Source organism: Pseudonaja textilis, chromosome 1, assembly GCF_049901715.1.
Source record: "Pseudonaja textilis isolate UNSWEBS1 chromosome 1, rPseTex1.2, whole genome shotgun sequence".
Lineage (NCBI taxonomy): Eukaryota > Metazoa > Chordata > Lepidosauria > Squamata > Elapidae > Pseudonaja > Pseudonaja textilis.
In genome coordinates, this window is record NC_141990.1 from 116546380 (window position 1) to 116558821 (window position 12442).

Here is a 12442-nt window from a genome sequence, read left to right on the forward strand (position 1 = left end):
TCTAATATATATTATCAAATACTGATATAGTACTTATCATAACATAATGTTAAATACTGCAGAATCAAACATTGTCCTAAAGTCCTAGGCACTGATAATATTACCTAGGTAATTAATAAAAGACTGTAAGCAAACAAACAACCTCAGAGAGCACTAAGGACTTTCCATTGTCTTAAGGATATAACAATTCTAGGTTTTGTCTTTTGCTTTTGAACCCGAATAAACTATTCTTAAATTATAAATGAGCAGAATACCACAAAAATATACATACACATGAAGTTTTAGCGTAAAATATACACAGACAGAATGCGCATATTCACACTCGAGATATGTCTTTTTGGTAACCAGTTGTCTAATAGATGGGTATTCTTTATTAAATCAAACAATATTCAATTCTGAAAAATGAAAAAAAATGACACCATTGGCCTCTTAAAAGAAGCCAACATCATGTCTTGATGATTTAAAAATATACATTTTTAAAAAGCTACTATTTGCAAATCAGAACATATTAATGCTTTTTTAAAAGATGTACTATCTATTGCAACCCATGACTGTCTCTCAAGCCTATGTGTCATGTATTTTTTACAGATGCTGCAATTAAGCAAGGTATATTAAATAAAAGTTTAGGCATAAGAAATAATACAATTCCCTCATCAGCACATTTTCACTTGGAAGTTCAGAAATAAAGATGAAACCCAGCCTGCAACATTACTTAGTTAAAAAAAAGACAACCCTGCGTTTTCAGGGGAAAAAAATCTATTCTAAATCCTGCAAAGACCAAATGTTTGCAGGTCTGAAATGACATAGAATATGACAGTCCTAATTCTTCTCTTGCTGGCACATGATCTTCTGCAACAAAACATTTTTCCTCTTTTTGCAGAACAAAACTATCTGCTTTGATGAAGAGTGTCAATTCATGCATGGTGAACATGTTTTCAGTTTTTTTAATAGAAAAGACTGCATTACATCAAATGTTACGATAATGCATTATCCACACAGACAACTGAAAATTCAACATACATTTTTAATTAGATCCAATCATTTTAGAGAAAAGTGGCACATTTGAAATGCCATAATAAGACATTGGCTGTCTTCCAAACATGATACTGACAACCCTATTCCACTAAAATTAATGAAATTTCTAAACTGGCATATATATCACAATTATAGCCACCATTAATCAACAGATTCACAATAACTAGGAAATCAACAAAAGCAAATCACATAATCTGTATTTTTGTAATTTCATATTTTCATTGGATCTGTTTTTCTGTTATCAGCTATACATTGTATCCTCTGTTTTTTTATTATTATTTTTGTAAGCATTTTCATACACTTGCTATTGTTTCCCAGAATACAGAAATATTTCAATATGCTACAGGCAAATAAAGACAAATGCTGTACAGAATAATTTGTTAAATTCTACTACAATTTTACTGTTTGCAAGAAAAGTATGCATTATCATCTATGAATTATCATACTGTACATTTCTTACTCTACTATCAAGTTCTCTTCCTACTGACGCATGTTCCATATACTCCAGAGTGCAAAAATGGCTGATCTATTTTGCTCCTATCCCATTTGTAAAAACAGCACACATTCCAAATTATAGAAATCAAATTCTATTCATTGTTAAGAGTTAACTAGTTAAAAGTTAGTTCTGTTCCAAGAAGCAATCTCTTTGTAAAATAACCAAAGTCACATTATTGTCCGCTTTACATTTGCAACTGGACAAGAATACTACATGGCAGAACTTGGGCAAAATTCTCAAGTAAAAACATTTTTCAAGCCATCCAAGGTACACATTTTAAAACTGTATTTCTTTATTACATTTAAAGTGACAGCATTGAAGAAGGTGCAAAAAAAAAAAAAAAAAGGGAAACGTACTAGGCAGATATAAGGACTCACCCTGAATGCCAGCTATGCAGATATGGCACCTTTTAATATAATAAATTGATTAGTGCTTTCAGAAACTAACCAGAAAAAAAAAATCTAGATTCACATTAATTTTTTACCAATGTGAAGAATAACAAATCGTCCTTGAGAACAAGAGAAATTCAGTGTGCCGAAGTGTAAGAGCAATCATGTTAGGAAGCCTTCCCCCCGCCCCCCTATTTTATTAAAATTGCTCAAATCTTTCACTCTTAATAGTTTGACTGATTCCCAATCAACAAAATCCTGTAAGCATAAATTTGATGACAGAATATTTGTAAGAAGAAATTGCATGGACAATTGCCACTTAGGAAATGTTTTTTCACAATATAAATTGTATAACACATAGTATATATGTAGGATCTTACACTAAGAGAAAAAATATATATATATATGAATGCCAACAACAACAAAAAATCCCCTTTCCTCCTAGAAAAATGGGAGATGGAAATTGGCACAATATCATGTTTTGATACTCTAAAGAAGCACAAGTGGATGAACAAAGAACTGTATTAATAAAACCATACCGTTTATTTTTTTAAAAAGAGATCTTAAACAATAACAATACAAGTTAGGAGGCACATCTACCAAAATCCTAAAATAAAATGACCAGTTGATAGGAAACCACGTATTGATCTGGTGCATATTGCATTTTATAATTCTTCAATGAGGTCTCCATTTTTCATTAGGAAACTCAATTCACATATTATAAATATCGGCAAAACATGGATATATAAATATTATTATTTTCTAAAAAGATACTAGGATACTAATATAATGTACAGAAGGAAAAATCTTAAAGCTGTTATTTTTTCAGTTATGAAACACATAATGCAAAAATTTTTATGAATGCCTTGTACGTGATTTTTAATTCAAACCTAACAGTTGTGGATTTTCACAAGAAATTTATGTATTTTTGTAATTCAGTAATTATGTTGTTATTATGGACTAGTGGACAACACTCTTTCTTTCAACATCCAGCCTTCTAAACTACAGTTCCCTTATGTTCCTTTGTGTTTCATCCAGTAAAACATTTTCCCCATATTTTCATTGGATTTTGACATGCTCAGAAAGGGATTTCATTAGCCTTGTTCACATTCGTGTCAGCAAATTGCCATTAATTAGCTTCAGCTAACAAAACAAAATTTCAAGATGTGTCAATAATTAGAATGAGGATCTCCAACTATCTTGGGGAGAAAATAAAGAGTAAATGAACACACAAATAATTGATATGTATCTTCACAAATAAAACATGAGCCTTTTTATCACCCATACAATTCACAATATATGTTTTAATATTTTCCTATTTTATCAATGAAAACCAATAAAAACCTGAAGAGTCTATAAAGCAAGATCTAAGATGTTTTTGAAAAACAAGAGAAAGGAAGAGGAAAACAGAGCTAAGACTTTCAAACTATAAACTAGTTTTTTGATACCTTGCTCTGTACTGCCACTCCTGGTGGGAACTTGTGGAAGCTGTCTCCCCTTACGGCTGAAGGATGTATCTGCTGGAGATGACTGCATGGGACTTCCCGGTTGGCGCATTCTGCACCAAAAAAAATTAACATTAAATACGGTGGTTCTCACGTACAACCAAATCAATGAGATATTAGAAATACAAAATATGTTAAAATATCAAGAAGAAAATAAGAGACAAACTATCTTATTATTTATGTTCTTAATATGAGAGGTAAGAACATGTCTAGGTACCAGGCTAGAAAGTGGGAAACTGTGAGTTCAAGTCCCTTAGACATGAAAGCCAGTTGGTTAACTTTGGGTCTCTCTCTCTCTCTCTCCCCCTCCCTCCCTCCCTCCCTCCAATCCATCTTGCAGGATTGTTGTTGTAGGGAACATAGGAGGAGGAAGTTTGTTGGATATGTTCGCTGCCTTCAGTTATTTATAAAATCTATTTGGGAATTTGTAAAACTACCAGTAAAAAAGTGGGCATTTGACAATTTTGTGAAATTAATAATATTATTATATACATAGGTTAACTTTTACAAACAGAATGTTAGAACATGTTCACACATCACCAGGTGAGAAATCTCTGAGAATAGGATTCCAATATATTCTTTCAACTGGTATTTATCATTTCTACATTTCCTCTTTTGAAATCATTGCTTTGTTAAAATCACTGACATAATTACCTTAATATTGCAATTCTCAGTGTGGCATTATTAGGAAACTGCATAAAAATAGCCCAGAACATTTAAACGATAATAGAAAGTATTACAGAGAAATTACAAAAAATAAAATGACCATTTAAGTGGAGCTGTATAATAAAAAACTACCATTTGCTTCTTCTGATACATGAATGAAAACTACTTCCCCAAGATCCAAAATCAGTCCTGACAGATCATGTACTCTTCTCAGTGTGATAGCCTACAGTTATAAGAAACATAGAATTTTGCAGATTTCTCTCTGCATCTGGAATGAGGGGAATTCATAATGTAAGAACATGTTCTTTATTGAATTACCAGCATTTTTGCACTGAAGTATTGCAACATCCTAAAATTTTTCATATGAATCCACTGTCCGTCAGAATAATGAGAAGACAAAAAACCACCAGATTTTAATTACTAATTCCTTTGTATGATATAAATAATTCAGTGAATGAAGATAACCTGAGCAAAGAATGTAAGAAAACATTAGATATCAGAGAAGTGTTGGTTCACATCTGTGAGGCAAAAACAAATCTTGTGCAGTATATTTAACAGCAACCTAATCAAAAATAGAGAAGTTGGGGGTGGTTCCAATAAGTGCTGTCTCCTGTTGGTACTGAATTTATGAGAAAAATATAGGAAGGAGAGATCTTTGAGGTAATACACAATTCCAGACTTTACTCCTTATGAGTAGACTGCAAGTAAACGGAGTTGAGTTTTGAGTTGAGTGGCTGGGAGTTGAGGGATACCATAAAACTCATATTTGTAATGCAGACTTTCAAGAGATAAAGCATGGCCAAGTCTAATTTCCTCAATACTTTCTGAAATTTTTTTTAAAAGCTCTATTGTAAATATTAATACACTTTACATTAGCAATGTTTTATTGTATTCATCAGGTGAATTGCTTTTTCCTTGGAAAAGGGGTTTTATTTTATTTTTTAAAACAAGTTTTATTAATTTTTAAAAACAATACACAAGCAAAACGTAGAATATAATAAGACATCTTTTCTGAAAAACAAATAAAACTTCTTATTTAAAGACAGGATAGTTCCAAATTATCACATTTCCATACAAGCACAATTTAATATGTATATTTATCTTATCTTTTCAATGTCATATCTTTTCCCAACTTCTCTTTATTTCTCCCTTTCCTTCTATTCAATTATATTTCTTTTGCCTTGGATTGTATATATTCATTGTATCTATCTGTCTTATTTACAATTTCTCTTCCAACATTCTTCTAGTTTTATTAATTCAAACACAGACAAACAAAACACAAAACATAAATACATAAAACTTATTTTTGGAAAGCGGCTTACCCCGGGTTACATCGTTTTGTACAGACATAGATTCATGCTCACTTAATATACTATTTCGTATCTTATTTAACATTCTATATTTTCTATATATTTTCTCTCTTCTATTCACTCTCTTAATTCCATTTTATCTATTTCATCTCAGTTTAGATAATTATACTTACATCTTTTGTCCGTTCTCTTTCAATTATCTATTTATCTTTTCTTTCTAATACAATATTTCTCCTGTAATCACTGGTTGAAGTATGACAACTTTTTATCTTTCCCCTAAACTTAACACTTAAAATAATACATACTTTGCATACTGATTCTGCTTAGTACATTCTAAGTAGTACATTTTAGAATAATAAAACAAAAAAAGAGAATTAAGTTTATAATATAGTAAAAACAATATTCCATAGGAAGTTAAACTCTACTGTTAAATCTTAAACATTTTTATACATTCCCTTTAATGCATTATTAACTTATATAATATTTCAGTTTTCTAACTCAATTTCAAATACTAATATCTACAATACAGTCTTATGTACTTTTGCAGGATCATTTTTTAAAATTATATTTTACCTTTTGTCTCTGAAAAAAAACTGTTTTTTAACATCTTGTTTTAAACCTTTATGACTTCTCTTTCCTTTTTCCCTTCCTTTCTTATCAATTCTAGCCTTCTCCCCCTCCCATCTCTCAAACTCCACTCTCTTAATCTTCCCTCTCTGTTGTATTTCTCTTTTCTGTTGCTTTCTGACATTGTATCGATTTTTCATCTTATTTTTCCCTTTCTTGGTTGCTTTTTTAAGTTCTGAGTTCTCCATTTTCTTTCCCCCCTTTCTCTTTTCTTCCTCAACTAAGATCATCTGTCCATTAAAGATGGCTTCTTCTTCTTCATCCCAGCTCTCTTGTTGTCGTATTTCTTGGTAGGTAGAAATCGCCATTTCTAAAAAGTGAAAAATAGATCCAGAAGAGCCCTTGTCTTCTTGTTCCTCTTCTCTTAGCTTTTGAAATTCCATTTGCAATTCTTCAACAGATAATGCCATTTTTTTAAAAGAATAACCCAAATGTTTTTAATCTTTCAAGAAATAGTTCCCCAAAATCCCAGAGTCACAAAGCAATCCAAATCAGAAAAACCTGTTTCATTTAGCACCTTCTTCTTTTTATATTTTCTCTTCCTGGGATAGAATTCAATTACACAGTTCCAAAGTAATTTTTTAGAAGTCTTATTGCCATTTATTTCTGGTCTTATAAACTCCAAGCAGTCTCCTTCAGTACAATCTTAAAATAAGTTCTTTACCTCTTCCCTCCCACTAATAGCAAAAAAAAAAATAGTTTTTAATTCCAATGTTCAGAAATCTTTTATCCCCTTGGCTTTAAATTTCAAGTTTAGTTACCTTCTGTGCCCAAGCAGGTTTTTCAGATTTCCATCTGCTATTTCCATGGGGAGGGAGAGTGAGAAAAAATAACTTTCCCTTTCAATTTTCGTCTGCCGCTTTTACAGTCTTCTTGGGAAACAATGTATCATTCAAGCGATTAAATTTCCAGGGTGTTTAAAAATTCCTTGTTGTCCCGGTTCAGCCAAAAACTTTCACTTTTTCCAACTTCCTCCTGCATAATCTTACCCGGCTTCAGGCTTCTTTGTGGCGGCCATTGCTGACCGCTGCTCCACCGCCTTGGAAAAAAGGAGTTTAGCCAGCTGAGGAGGGGGTTTGCGATATTCCCAAGCTCCTACCCAGATCTCCTCTATCTTCGGTTACCTCTATGGGGCAACCATATCCTCTAGATCCAGCTGGATTGGAGGCACTTTGGCAGCGAGTGCAGCAGGAACCGTGCACGATCGCGGATTCCTGCCACCGCCGAAGCCTTGCAAACCGGAAAAGGGGTTTTAGATATGATTTTAAGACTTCTGGAAAATATTATATTTTGAATTAAACAGTAAAAGGATGCTTAGAATATGGATTGTAGAAAGTTAACAATAGATCAAGTATTCCGATAGAATTAGAATTATAGTTTTGAATTAATTAGAAGAATGCAAAAAGGTGATTGGGATTTTTTAAAAGGGAAATATGGTAATGGGACCTGGAAAATCTGGCATTAAAGGGAGCTTAAGGACAATAAATTTATTTCATTAAGAAAGAATGAAGCTCAATCTCTTATGAATGTTTTTGCATTTTGATGTTCAAAATTACTTGGCGTGATAGATCTTGCATCAAAAAGTTATAAAAGAAGAAGTGAAGTCCTGAAGAGAAGTAATAATAAAAAGACTATTTTTACTTATTGGATGTATAATGGATAGGAAGCAAGTTCTGGGGCTATATTTGAGGGGGTAAAAATTAACATTGTTAAAATTTTAGGGAAGGAACTTTACTGGACTGTTGCTGAAAAAGGACAAATGATGAGGCTTTTCTACACTTTTGTTCCTTTTTAATATTTTTTTTCTTTTTATGTTCCTATATTTTTATAGTTTGTATTAATTTGCATTTTTTCTATCTGTAATTCTTAATTAAATTTTTTTAAAAAGAAATAGAGAAGTTGGCATTGAATCTCTAGGAACTAGGTGGTGAATCTGATACTAGAATGCTTTTCTAGACCTTGACTGAGTACGATATTTTCCCCTAATTATGACTGGGTAATTGCGAACTCTTAGGGTTGAAAAGCCTCTTCTAGAAACATATGGTAGTAGCACCCTTGAAATAACACAATGATTAATATAATCCTTCATAAATTTCTTAAGGATTAATCTTGTCAGACCTAGTGCATGTCATTTTTGTCAATTGGTAGAATGCTGTGGTTATTATAAATCCTGATTTCAACAAAATATTGGGCAAAGTAATTCATGATATTCCAATTAGCAAGCTCATTAACTTGGCAGTAGATCTATGGTTAACTCAGCCTTACATCCTTCCGATGTCTGTAAAATGAGGACCCAGATTGTTGGGGGCAATATGCTAACATTGTAAACTAATTAGAGAGTGCTATAAATCACTATGAAGCGGTATATAAATCTAAGCCCTATTGCTGTTGCTATTAGGCCAATTCATAACTGGATTAACAACCATATTCTCAAAATATTCATCAATAGTTCCAACTATAAATACCAAGTTCTTCATTTGAAAACAGAAATCAAATATACAGAAATAGAATGAAATGGGGAACACTTAGCTTGATAAGGTATGTGCACAAAGGTTCTCAAAATTGTATTGATGAAGCTGAATGGAAGTCAGCAAAGGGATTTATCTGCTAAAATAGCAGATGAAATTTTAAGCCACATCAACAGAAAAAGCATTTCCAAATTAAAAAAAAAAGTAATAGTTCTACTCAATTTTGCATTGCTTGAATCCACTGTATCTAGTTTGGGCACTTTCTCCATTTAAGAAAGATTCAGAGAAAATGCAAAAAAGATTATAGAACAAAACAAAAAGATTTAGGGAATTGGAAATTAATTCTTGACATGAAGAGAACTATGTAAGTTTAGTGTGGAGAAAAAATGACTTGGGGAGATGTCTTAGCCCTTTTGTACTACCTGAAGGTTTCACATTGAAAAAGATCAAGACTTGTTCTCTGTTGATCTGAATGAAAGGGACAGAATAAGTATCCCGTCAGTGTTAATTCACTGCATATAACTCCTAGTCAGGAAGATATAAAGAAAAGTAAACTGGCCTAAGTTAGCTATCCATCTAAGAGTGATACTGTTTTCTTCTTGTAAATGAGATCATACATTTTTTGCCTTTCTTCTCTTGTTTTCTGTTCTTTGTGAGCAGTTCAATTAACTTGGCTCCAGCAGATCATATGGTCTCCATTCATCAAGCAGATCGGAAGATTTTACTCTTTAACTGGTTTGCTTTGACAGAGCAAATACCATTTCAAGTTTAAAGAGAAATGGATAAAGAAATTCCATTTTGCTTGAACAGAAGTACCCATTGATGCAAAATCACTAATGAAACCAATTCTTAGCATTCTCAAGCTTCCTGCTGTCTTTCATTATATAATTATGATATCATTACTATAAGACCAAAATTATTGTGCTTTGCTGTCACAAAGAGATTCCATGCCAATTGTACTTCAAGATTCCATGCCTCCTTGACATAAGTAGACTTTATTGTAAAGCCTGTGAATTTAGTAGCAAGTCTTTGACAGGGTTTATGTATCTGCTTATGGCTGATTATGGCATGTGTACAATCATATTAACAAAAAAATATTATGATCAAAGATCAGCATCACATGTACATAATGACAATAACATCAGCAAACTGATCAAGGCACATTGTTGCTACATACCTTTCTGTTTCTGATGCAGAGCTTTTTCTAATCTGTTTTTGGGTGCTATTTCTTTCCACCTTTCTGGGATGCCTGTAAATGAGATGCCAAAAAAAATGAAAAAGAGAAGCAAGCAAAATAGAAAATCACAAAGATTTAGCTTGATTTCTTGCAAATGGAAACATGAAAACTAGGTTTTCTGAATGGGTAGTAATAATGGACTTTGGAGAAAATGCCATCTTCACCCATTACTTTAATTCAGTTTCTTGGTGTAGGTAATGCTAACCAAGTCAAATATTTCTCAAGTGCTAAGCAATTCTAAAAGTGATGCTATGGAAAACTTTCATTACTGGTTAAAATCCAACAATAAGGATCTGGTAGAGAAGCAAAATTCTCCTGGGTTAATATCCAAAAAGATGCTCTTGTATTATACTTGTATGCAGTATAAAAGAAAAGTAGCTCAATTTAACTATGATAATAAAAACATTGCTAATAAACTTGGGCAGATATATATGATTTATATATGAATTATATACAGGTAAGTTATAGAAAATACATTTGCATGTGGTAATTGTAAGACCTATTATATATTTTGGCTATAGTTTATACAACTAAACAATAAGAATGTATGAATGTTACATTTAGTTGTTAAATTTAAATAGAGTCAAGCCATCTGATCATAATCCAGCTGTGTTCTTGCTATATTAAACTGAACATCTCATGCCCTATGGCTGTTTTTAAGAAATGCTAAATTATAGACAGGCTGATTTCAGAATCTGAAAAAAGAAAATAAAAGAAATAAAAAATGGGAGCTGCTTCTGTTGAGCTGTTTAAAAGTATTGCACCCTATGTATTTTTCACTGACTCCTGGTATTCAGAGCAACATAGTTTTGTGATAACCTTGACATGAAAGCCAAAAACAAATTAGGTGAAAACATTTTTATTCTTAAATCACAATAAAAAGTATCCAAGCCTGCAATCCACTATCAGCAGGGTCTTGGGGAAAAAAATTAGAGGGGTTTGATCTATTGTGTGATCAAAGGAGCATCAACTGAAGAGCTGGCTAATTGAGATTTTCTATATGCGTTCAAAGAAAGGCCTAAATTACAGTAACAAATTACAGTAAAAGAGGCCAACTATTAACTTTGGTTTTCATTCCACAGTCTAGTTCCAAGAGTCATAATGCAGGTTTCAGAATCTTGAAACGTAATATTTCTCTTCAGAATTTCAATACAGCAAATCAGAGAGTTTGGGATCTAAGATGATGCATCCCTTGGAATTTCACAGTGAGGTGATTGTGCCCTCTCACTGATAGGCATGCTCCTTGGGGTAACATGTCCTCACTCTCACTTCATTTTCTGTTACATTTCATTGGTCTTCTTGATGTCTTTGGCCTAAACTTTTTAATGATTCTGTTGCCTGTTGCATTGTTTGATGGTTTTTCATACATGAAACCTTCCTTGAAAGATCTGTAGATATTGTTTAGCTGTGCTATCTACTATACATTTTTCTATTTCTTTTATATCTGCAGGAGGTTTTTTTGGCAGTGTAAATGACCTTCTCACGCCTTCTGTTATACACTGTTAATAGAAGAGCATCTCATATATAATAGTTTTATGTATTTTTATGGTAAACTAAAAGCAACTATGGTCCATAAACTCCCAGCATCCTTTAAAGATTTGGTCAAAGGGCAAATCTTAAATAATCTGCTGACCTGATCAGAAAGGGAGTCCAATAAAAAAATGAAGATATTTAAGTCACTTAATGAAACACACACACAGAGCAAACATACTTTACGTAGAATATTCTTCAAAGATGTAGAAAATAACAATATAACATAGCACAGTTAGGTTATAAACTAAGATTTTAGTATTTAATTTCATGTATTGTACATGTGGAGCTGCAAGACAACTTTAGCAAGGATACCTCTGTATTTCTTCTGGATTAGCACTTAGGAGGTTTAAACTGTCTTGTTTTGGATTGTAAGACTCCGGCAGTGTTGTTCTTCACAAGTTTTGGAAACATGGAAGTGAAAGTTGAACAGAATGGATAGAAACAGACAGAAACAGAGAGATGGTCACATGCAGTGAAGATGGAGACATGCAATCAAGATATTTATATGACAAGAGCATTCCGCCAGCAACATTTTTATGTTCTCCTTTTCAGTGTTTTAAGGAGGATTTTTTTTAAAAAAGAAAGTGATGTAATAACTGCTACAAAATAAAATGGAAGCCAATAATAAACACTAAAGACAAACATATTCTCAGCAATAACACCAAAGAATATGCATAAATTCAGAAGTAATTTGGAAAAGGCCATTTGGAGTGCTGAGAGTTATGAATTTAGCATCAATATGCATTTTGTTAAATGTATACATTCTGATCCTGAGAAGAGACATAGCAGCTTTAAAAACTGCAGAAAGGTGTCTCAGTCAAACTAATACACATTCCAAACAAACTTTTCCAAATTATTTCCAAAACTTTACATAATAAACTGACATCTCTCCATCCCTGTCAGAAAATGCTTCTCAAGAGCTGCACATGTGCGTATTTTTCTGAGTAGCTTTTAAAAATCTGTGCACTTGTTCTGGTAGCATTTCTGATTTTCTCTTATACTGCATCAAAAAAATTTTTTAGCAATACAAATTTAATAAAAACAATAGTGTGCATTTATTTTGCAGAGGAGAGCAAAGGTTAGTTTACAATTTGCAAGAAAGTACTGAGCATTTTTTTCATAGTTATTCTAGGCTGAGATACATATTCTAAGTTGTTATATACACACACACACGGT

General features: G+C 32.4%; 1 protein-coding gene across 46 annotated transcripts in view; it reads right to left on the minus strand.

Annotated features, from left to right (window-relative positions):
• Nucleotides 1-12442, minus strand: part of RIMS1 (regulating synaptic membrane exocytosis 1) — a 259181-nt gene that overhangs the window by 53498 nt on the left and 193241 nt on the right. For 27 of the 46 annotated variants that reach the window (XM_087915329.1, XM_087915343.1, XM_087915367.1 and 24 more), the window contains 3 exons: nt 11579-11656; nt 9674-9745; nt 3369-3478 (listed from right to left, as the gene is read on the minus strand). In XM_087915329.1, the coding sequence (XP_087771455.1) occupies nt 3369-3478; nt 9674-9745; nt 11579-11656 (260 nt within the window). The remainder of the gene's footprint in view (nt 1-3368; nt 3479-9673; nt 9746-11578; nt 11657-12442) is intronic. The other 19 variants (XM_087915448.1, XM_087915444.1, XM_087915417.1 and 16 more) reach the window with 1 other exon arrangement.